This window comes from Penaeus japonicus, unplaced genomic scaffold (assembly GCF_977035675.1).
Source record: "Penaeus japonicus unplaced genomic scaffold, GWHDUDI00000001_assembly GWHDUDI00000020, whole genome shotgun sequence".
Classification (NCBI taxonomy): Eukaryota; Metazoa; Arthropoda; class Malacostraca; order Decapoda; family Penaeidae; genus Penaeus; species Penaeus japonicus.
The window spans coordinates 36,574,142-36,584,141 of NW_028234422.1; the positions used below are offsets into that span (position 1 = coordinate 36,574,142).

Sequence of the window (10,000 nt, forward strand, 5' to 3'; positions counted from 1 at the left end):
AACGTGGTCCGTACAGTTGGTAGTTCTGTGGGGTGAAATCTGGGGTCCTTGAAGGCTCGCTGAAGGATTGTGGGTAATAGCCGCTTCCGCCGTATGGCATCGGGTATCGATATTGCATGAAGTAATCGAAGGGCGTGTTGTATTCAGTCGGTGTGTCGTAATCAGGGTAAATAATTTCGTCATCATCGCTGTCCTGGAAAGTTACTGGCTCAGGGTGAAAATGGCCAAACTCTTGAGGAATTTGCGGCCTGTCATAGAAGTCCTGGGATTCATCTGAGGAAAATTCGGGTACTCTCACCAGTGGTTGAGGGCGGAGGCGGAAACGCTGTGGCATGTCTTGCTCGGGGAATTCCTGAGTTGGCTGTTGTTCCTCAAAATCAGAGAAGCTTTCGACGATCAAAGGCTGGTCTTCCTCGTCGCCTTCGCTCCGAATTGGTAGAAAAAAGTGCTTTTCGTCGTCCCACTGGCCAGGGAAAACAGGGAGGCTCTGGGTGGGCTCCTCATCCACGGGGAAAATTATTCTTTGGTTGTCAGTTTCATTGGGGATGAGAAATGTCTGATTGTCGACCACCAAGGGCGTCAGCTGATCGGCCTCATCTGTCTGCGGCTCTCCGGCGATGGGCAGCAGAGGCTCGTCAACACGGAAAGTTTCTCCGGCGATGGGCGCGACGGGGCGAACAGGTAACTGTTCTGGTTGCATCTGGACATCGAAAGGCCGCTGGGCAAAGAATGGGAGAGGAGGTCTGCCGTTGCCTGAGGTTTCAATCACCACGACCTCGACGAAGTTTGGAGCTACATATGGCCCACTGGACTCGGAGACGTCGCCTTCCTGTTCTCCTTCTTCCTCGCTCTCTGGGGCCATCATCACAGCAGGTCGGAAGTAAGGTGGAAACTCGCCGTTATCATCGGTCTCTTGAAGGAAGGGACCAAGGCTCTCACCCTCAAACTCGCCACCCTGCGGGTATGACTGCTCTGGAACATCCTCTTCAAATGTCTCTTCCGACATGTTTGGCTGGAACTCAGATATAATTACCGCCACGGGGAGGTTCTCATTATCTGGCGAAACTTCGTAATTTGAGATTTCTTCCTCAGGCATAAAGGCTCCGTCTTCAAGTGCCGGTTGTTCCTCACCTTCCATATAATCTCCGTCAGGGAAATACTCCTCTCCGCGTATAACAGGCATATCCTCTGGAATAAATTCCTCCTCCTGGTCCATGCTAGGATTTTCCTCGGGATTGTATGCCTCCTCGAGTGTATAATCGGCATCCTGGGGCACGAAAGTTTCACCTTCAGGTACGAAATATACAATAGGTGGGTTGAAATAGGTCTCTTCTTGTGGGTATTCTTCAGGCTCATAATTCACAAGTTCTTCTTCCTCCGAGTCCTCTTCTGGCTGCCCGTTCTCAAAAAATTCCTGTTGCATGTAAGACACTCTAACTGGGACAATTTCGGGTACTATTGAGCCTACGTCAGGATATACTTCTTCAGGAGCGTCAAAGAAACCTTCGGGGGTTTCTTCCGGGCCATCAAAAGCTTCTTCAGGGATTTCTGCGGGGATGTTAAGGACTTCTTCAGGAATCTCTTCAGGGGCACCAAACATTTCTCCAGGAAACTCATCAGCAGAGAAACCCTCGGGGATCTCTTCGACTTCTACGGGGACAAACGTCCCCTCGGCCACTTCCCCAACATAGATACCTTCTGGGGCTTCTTGAGGGCCACGAAACATATCTTCAGGGATTTCTTCGGGTGCACCAAAACCTTCTTCAGGCATTTCTACAGGGGCATCGAACATTCCTTCTGAAGCCTCAGAGAAACCTTCAAGGGGTTCTTGAGGGCCATCAAACATATCTTCAGGGGTTTCTTCGGAGGAATCAAAAGTTTCATCAGGGAAAATCATGATACCCTCAGGAACTTCCTCCCGGACATCAGAGAATCCCTCAAGTGTCTCTTGAGGTCCATCGAATCTATCTTCAGAGATTTCTTCGGGGGTACCAAAACTGTCAAAGATTACTCCTTCAGGAACACCAACCATTTCAGGGCCATCAAATACCTCTTCTAGCATATAATCAGGGTCCTCAGAAACTTCTTCAGGGACACCAAATATTTCTTCAGGGACCTCCTCAGAGCCGTAAGAAGCCTCTTCGGGGACACCAAACATTCCTTCAGGGATCTCCTCAGGGGCATAAGAAGCCTCTTCAGGGACATCTAACACTCCTTCAGGGACCTGCTCGGGGCCATAAAAAGCCTCTTCAGGGACGTACTCAGGGTCCTCAGAGATTTCCTCGGGAACTTCCTCAGGGCCATAAAAAGCCTCTTCAGGGACGTACTCAGGGTCCTCAGAGATTTCCTCGGGAACTTCCTCAGGGCCATAAAAAGCCTCTTCCGGGACGTACTCAGGGTCCTCAGATATTTCCTCTGGGACTTCCTCAAGGACATCAAAAGTCTCTTCAGGCACATATTCCAAACCCTCAGAGACTTCTTCAGGGGCAACAAAGACATCCATACGTTCGCCAAGGTCATCTTCAGGGACGACAATGATGTCTTCAGGGAATTCCTCAGGTACATCGGTTTCATCTACATCTTCTTGAGGAATGATTACAAAACCACCTTCTGGGAGCTCCTCTGGGGCATCATACAGGGGAATGTACACGGTTTCAGGTTCTTCATTTTCCTGTTCGTTAGGGATGAAGTACTCCAACCTCGAAGGTTCTTGCACAGGAATAGGTTCGAGGGGGAGCTGATCCTGCTCGGGGGTCTGTTCTTCTGCTGCCTGCTGAGGTTCTACTTCCGCGGGGTCTTGTTCCTGCTCGGGCACTTGTTCTTCCTGCTCGGGCACTTGTTGTTCCTGCTCGGGCACTTGTTGTTCCTGCTCGGGCACTTGTTCCTGGTCGGGCACTTGTTCCTGCTCGGGCACTTGTTCTTCCTGTTCAGGCACTTGTTCTACCTCTTCGGGCTTCTGCTCTTGTTCGGTTGCCTGCTCGTGTTCCTCTTCCTTCTGTACCTGCTGTTGCTGCACCTGCTCCTGCTCAGGTGTGGCGACGACAGGGGTAGAAGCATCGTCAGCAGGAGAAGTGCCTGCTGGGTCGCTTGCTACCTTGTCGGTTGCATTGGCGGGCGACTGGGTGGTTCCAGGCACACTCAGGGACGCAGATTCGGGATGGACTTCGATGGCTTTGTCTCCTTCAAGGTCGTTGTCCTCGGGTCGTGCGTTGAGGATCATCTGTAGAAGGTCCTCTTTGCTGAGTGTGGGGGGGTCCGACAGCGGCAAGGATGCCACTGCTGCTACCCCAAGTAACCATAGTATCTGGAACAGAGAGGTGGTTGTTATTATTGGAAGTTGTAGATGACTTTGAGACGACGAAACAGAAAGAAACGAGAAGGGACCACAATAGGAAGAGTAAAACAGTTGATCAGAGAAAAATGTAAGAATATTCACGACAATCTTATTTTATATTATAATGCAGGTATCATTACATGTATGTCTCATGCGCGCAGTTACACATAAAGATAATCTCAATGCATAATACACACAGTATGATAATTCACGGACTAGAAAAAAATCATGGACATCACCATCTTCACCATCAACTCGCCACAACGCAAAATAGAACGATCGGACTGTATCATTACTAAAAGCCACCATCACCATGACTTTGCTTCGAGTCATCACCAAACCGGTTTACGGAAATTCCCCAGCGTGAGATGGCGCAAGCTCATCCTAGCGGGGAAAAGGGGGGGGGGGAGGCAAGGGGGAGGGGGGAGGGCGACTGCACATGCCTTCACTCTCCCTCCGCCACTCCCTCCATATTCCATTTTTTCTTCCGTGAATGTTTATCTTTCCTCATTTCTTCTATCTCCGATTTTCCATTCTAAAAATCATCATATTCTGCCATTCCTCTTTCGCTCACTATTTTCGTCGTCGTCCTCCTCCTCCTCCACCTCCTCCACCTCCTCCTCTTCTTTTTCTTTCTCCCCCTTCTCCTCTTCCTCTAGGGCACTACACCGCACGCGGGATTATCACTCTTATTGCGCCAAGTTCAAGGTTATTCAAGTTCCTTTGTTGGAAATTCAAGGGCAGAGCGAGATTAAAGGAAATGGCAAGAGAGACCAAGTTGGTTGCTAATAGAAATGAATATGATTATAGTTAGAGTAAGTGAGACCAAGTGTGACAGCAGGAAGAACTATAACTATAACGATAATTAGTAGAAAGATGAGATAATACCCCCATCACAATGGTAAGAACAAACGCTAAAGGAATAAGCCATGGTAAATGATAATCATTAGTAAGATGATACAAAACAGGGAAAATAAAATAGATCTGTCGTGAACATACATAAACTTGCTCCTAATAAGAATACAGTCAATTCAAACATCAATTATCATCCATATTATCTTTACTCTGTCACTTTAAACTCACTCAAGTCCACACTTCCGTAATTAAAAGAAGGCAAAAGCTTAAATAATGGCCATAATAACTTCGGAGCGACAACAGACGCCGAGTAAATAAGTGTCGACCGAGTTATTCATTCGCCTGAAAAACGATGGCGGTCTTTCCAACCGACTCTTAATAAATGGCGGGAAAATTTCTCAACTAAGTTTGAAAGCGGAGGAACTTATGGATTTGAATGAGAGAGAGAGAGAGAGAGAGAGAGAGAGAGAGAGAGAGAGAGAGAGAGAGAGAGAGAGAGAGAGAGAGAGAGAGAGAGAGAGAGAGAGAGAGAGAGAGAGAGAGAGAGAGAGAGAGAGAGAGAGAGAGAGAGAGAGAGAGAGAGAGAGAGAGAGAGAGAGAGAGAGAGAGAGAGAGAGAGAGAGAGAGAGAGAGAGAGAGAGGTTTAATTATGCGTGCACGTGTTGTGCGCATGCAAGTATACGTGTATGTCATAAGTATGTATGTATATAAGTATGTGTGAAATAAATGATAGGTAAATAGATTAATGAATAAACATATATACATATACATTATCCATACATACATACATACATACACACACACACACACACACACACACACACACACACACACACATCACATATATATATATATATATATATATATATATAATATATATATAATATATATATATTATATATATATAATATATATATATATATATATATATATATATATATATATATATATATATATATATATATATGCATATAAATATATATATATAATATATATATATATATATATAATATATATATATATATATATATATATATATATATATACTTTTTTTTTTTTTTTTTCTTTTTATCTCAGATCTTCCTCCTCCTCTTCCTCTTCTTTTCCCCACTCCCTCCGTTCTCCTCTGCTCCTCTTCCTACTCCATCCCACAGTTCACCTCCTCTTGTTACCCTCAGTTCATTTCCTCTCCTAATCCTACTCCATTCCTCATTTCATCTTCGCTTCCTCCTCCTTTTCCCTCTTCATTTCCGAATGCATTTCTCCTCCTCTCCCTCCTTCCTCTTCCTTACGCCTCTTTCCCCCCTAGCTTCCCCAGTCCCCCCCTCCCCCCGCCCCGCCTCTCTGCCTGGCTGCGTTTCATCAAATATTTACCAGTCGAGAATTCATGGCCTCCGCCCATTGCGTTGTCATTCCAGTAACGTGGCCCTCCTTATGATGCCCCCCCTACCCCCTACCCCCCTACCCCCCCCCATCTCGTCCTGACCTCTCGTCTCTCGTCTCTTCCACTTCTCATTGTCTCTTCCTCTCTGTTTCTGTTTGTTTATTTGTATGTGTATTTGTTTGTCTCTCTTTCTTTATCTTTATTTATCTCTCCCTCTCATTCTTTCTATCACTCACCCCCCCCTCTCTCTTTCTTTCTCTCTCTCTCTCTCTCTCTTTCTTTCTCTCTCTCTCTCTCGCTTCCTCACTTTATGAAGCCATCTAAGTTTTTTTCTTTACTTATCCATCTTGATCACCCATTGTCTCTGATTTTTCTTTCCTTTTATTTTTATCTCCGAGTGTGTCTGTACCCAAAGGGTTAGAATCCCGTGATAACCCAATGGCTTATCGACTCTCCAGACAGGCAGATGCAATATGGAACAGCTTCCTATTGCCTAGCGTTACGAGCGAACGGCGAGGTTGACAAACAAATAAACAAACAAAGAGAGCAACTAGATTATAGGATAGACAGCTGATTGATTAAGATGAATGGACTGAAATACCGTTGGCAACCCTGTCGATTCACTTCCGTTTTGTTTACAGATTATACAGTGATTCACTCCGTCTTTGTTTTTGTTTTTGTTTTTCTTCTCTTCTAGGTTTAAAGTCTGGATGAATAGGAGGAGAGAGAGGGAGGAAGATGAGGAGGAGATGAAGAGGGAAGAAGAGGAGGAGGAGGAGGAAAAAGGAAGAGGGTGGAGAGCAGAAAGAATGAAAGAGAGGACGAAGAGGAAGAGGGAAGGAAGAGGATATAGAAAAGGAAGAATTGGAAAAAAATGTATAAGGGAAAAAAGGATGGAGAAGATTCGGAGGAAAAGAAGGAAAACAAAAACAAAAACGAGGAAAAGAAATAAGAATAAGAGGAGGATACGGATCGCAAGAGAAAGAAGAAGAAGCAAAAGACAAATACTAGACAAATTGTATAAAAAGAAAAATGTAATATAGGCGACATATAGAATGTACTACATTATTTCCCATCACCTTCCCCACTCCCCTTCTCTCCCTCCCTCCCTCCCACCCCCCGTGTCTCCTTCCCTCCTGCCTTACATCTCTCTTTCCTTCCATCCTTCCCTCTCTCCCTCCTTCTTACCTTCCCTCCCATCTCTCCCTTCATCCCTCCCATTTCCCTCCGACCTTTCCTCTCATCCATCCAGTCCCTCCCTCCCTTCCATCCTCCTTCCTATTCCACCTTTCCACTCTCCCTTCCTCCCTCCCACTCCCCTTCCCTCAATACTATCCCTCCCTTCCCTTCAGCCCCCCCTCCCATCCATCCAATGCCTCCCTCCCCCCTCCGTCCCTTCCTCACTCCCTCCCTTCCTCACTCCTTCCCTCCCTCCCCTCCCCTCCCTCCCTCCACCCTCGTCATAACACAAACAAATATCCCGGACAAGGAGGGGGGATGGTTGGACTGGGGGGGGGGGGTGTCTTCACCGGATATGCGCATAACGAGATGGGAGGAAGAAGGCGCGGGGGAGGGGGGAGGGGGGAGGGGGAGTTCCTCGCCTTTTACGGTAATATTGGTGTTCTAGATAGCGGAATAGCGGTAATTGTGCGCTACTTTCGGAGGCGAGAGCATGACGGATTGAGGCGGGAAGCAGATCGCGGCCGGGTGTCACTGCGCGCTAGACCGTGGGCGTGGGCGTGTGTGGGCGTGTTTATTTCGGGTGTTTGTTTTGATGGGGAAGGAAGTTGAGGAAGTTTTAAGCTCGTCTCTCTTCTCATGTGACGTTCGCGTTATCGGAATTGTTGATATTGTTTTTATTGTTGTTATTATCATGATTACTGGTATTACCATTATCATTATTTCATTACTCTTCATTATTATGATGATACTAATACTAATACTACTGATAATAATAATAACAGTTATAATAATGATAATGGTAATTATAAAAAAGATAATAACAATAATGATGATAATAATGATAGCAATAATGATAATAATAATAACAATAATGATAATAATAATAATAATAATAATAATGATAACAAGGATAATGAAATTCATAACAAATATCGCTGTTATAATTTTCAATATTGTCATCATGGCCAGAATAAGTATCATCGCCGTCATCATTACGGCTGTTACGGTAACCGTTACCTTTCTGAAATTAAAGTCCTCTATTTACATGACTTTTGCATTTGCTAGAGACACCGCCCAAACAAACCGCCTCTATTTTTTACATGGAACTGCCACCGTAATATCAAACGCAACATCCCAGTCAGATAACCGGAGTTTGCAAGTCCCGTAACTCCTGACGAAGCAGTTTCGGAAAGAGCCCGAACCAGTTATGTCATGAAAGGTAATTTCCAATCGGTCTCGATTCCCGGATTCAAACGAGACGATCGAACCGTTGGCGCGAAGAACGGCCAAAGAACCGCGACAGCGACAGACGCTCGGAAAGTGCAGCGAATCCTTAGTCATGCGCAGAGCCTGAGTGATTCAGGAAGTGCACCGAATTTACAGCGTCTTGGAAACAGGAATACGCGTGGAGTTGATGGAATCTATTAGGATCGACGGGAAAATGTAAATAAACTAGACATGAGTAGGATTTGACTTGCATATGCTAACCTGGAAGATTCGCTCCAAATATTTCAAGGAAATATAACCTCGAACGTATTAAAATTCATACATCGGATGGACACATGCATAACACAGAAACCTCAACTAAAAAAAAAAATAAAAACATAACAAATATATTGAATAGTCATATACCCAGCACCCAGAATATAACATAAACAGCTTTCCTGATAAAGATTCAAACTTTCTACCCAGAGATCCGTCTCCCAAGAGGAAGGCAACACCCACGATGAGGCGATTCAATAACTTGAGACTCATCCCGGTCTCATCCCAGCCACTTGGTCTCATCCCGGCCAAGATAACGGCCTCGCACACTGGAAATCTCTTTCGTGGAAGTATTTACTCGAGTCGAGGCAGAGGTCATGAACGTATAGGAGGCGGAGGAGAAGGAGGAGGAGGAGGAGGAGGAGGTGACTGCAAGGAGACTGCAAGATGACGGGCTTAAGAAACCACTTGAGAAGTCGTTGCTCTCTCTCACTCCTCCTCCTCCCTCGACCCCCCCCCTCCTCACGATAAGCTTCCTCTGCCTACTTACCCCCTCCCTTACTCTCTTGATCTGCACTTCTCTTCCTTCCTCTCCTATTTTGACTTCTCTTTCCTTCTCTTCATTCCTCTCTTATCATGGCTTCTCTCTTCCTCTATTTATTTCTCTCCCTTCCTCACCTCCTCCCTGCTTCTCTCTCTTCCTTTCTTTTCCTCTTCCCTAATTCTGTCCCTTCCTCTCTTCCTCCCTATTTCTCTCTCTTTCTTTCCCCCTCCTTACTTCTGTCCTTTCCTCTCCTCCTACCTAATTCTGTCCCTTCTTTCTCCCTGTTTTTCTCTCGTCCTCTCCTCTCCTTTCTTCTGTCACTTCCTCTCCTCCTCCCTGCTTCTCTCCCTTCGTTTCCTTCTCTCATTTTCTGCCCCTTCCTCTCATTCTCCCTGCTTCTCTCTCTTCTTTTCCTCTCCTCCTCACTAATTCTGCCCCTTCCTCTCATTCTCCCTGCTTCTCTCTCTTCCTCTCCTCTCCTTACTTCTCTCCCTTTCTCTCCTCTTCCCTAATTCTGTCCCTTCCTCTCCTCCTACTAGCGTCTTACTTATTCTACTTTCTCCACTATTTATCTCTTCGCTTCTCTGCATCCATAACAAGGTTCTCACACTATTTCCCCCTTCTTCCCCCTTGTATTATCAGCGTTTATTCACCCCAAGTGTGTGAATGACTTTCCTCCGTGTTTGGTTCCCATGCTCCCTCGCTTCGCTTTTGTTCTTGCGCATACATACGGTGAGAGGGAGAAAGGCAGAGACAGATGTGGTTGGGAGAGGACGGGGGGAACGAGCGAGAGAATGGGAAAGAGAGCAAGAGAGAGGGAGAGAAAGTGAGAGAGGGAGGGAGAGAAAGAGAGAGGGAGGGAGGGAGGGAGGGAGGGGAAGGGAGAGGGAGAGGGAAGGGAAGGGGGAGAGAGGGAGGGAGAGGAGGAGAGGGGAGAGAGGAGAGGAAGAGGGAGAGGAGAGAGAGGGAGAGAGAGAGAGAGAGAGAGAGAGAGAGAGAGAGAGAGAGAGAGAGAGAGAGAGAGAGAGAGAGAGAGAGAGAGAGAGAGAGAGAGAGAGAGAGAGAGAGAGAGAGAGAAAGAGAAAGAGAAAGAGAAAGAGAGAGATAGAGAGAGAGAGAAAGAAAGAAAGAGAGATAAATATGTAGATAGATTGTTAGATAGATAGCTAGATAGACAGACAGAGAGAAAGAGAGAGAGAGAGAGAGAGAGAGAGAGAGA

General features: G+C 46.0%; 1 protein-coding gene across 3 annotated transcripts in view; it reads right to left on the minus strand.

Annotated features, from left to right (window-relative positions):
- LOC122247702 (uncharacterized) overlaps nt 1-10,000 on the minus strand; it is an 18,992-nt gene that overhangs the window by 589 nt on the left and 8,403 nt on the right. Inside the window, exons 2-3 of one of the 3 annotated variants that reach the window (XM_086548419.1) lie at nt 2,945-3,304; nt 1-2,866 (exon numbers count right to left, since the gene is read on the minus strand). The exon at nt 1-2,866 is cut by the window's left edge and continues 589 nt beyond it. In XM_086548419.1, the coding sequence (XP_086404545.1) occupies nt 1-2,866; nt 2,945-3,304 (3,226 nt within the window). Of the gene's footprint in view, nt 3,305-10,000 lie in introns of all 3 variants that reach the window. The other 2 variants (XM_086548418.1, XM_043007226.2) reach the window with 2 other exon arrangements.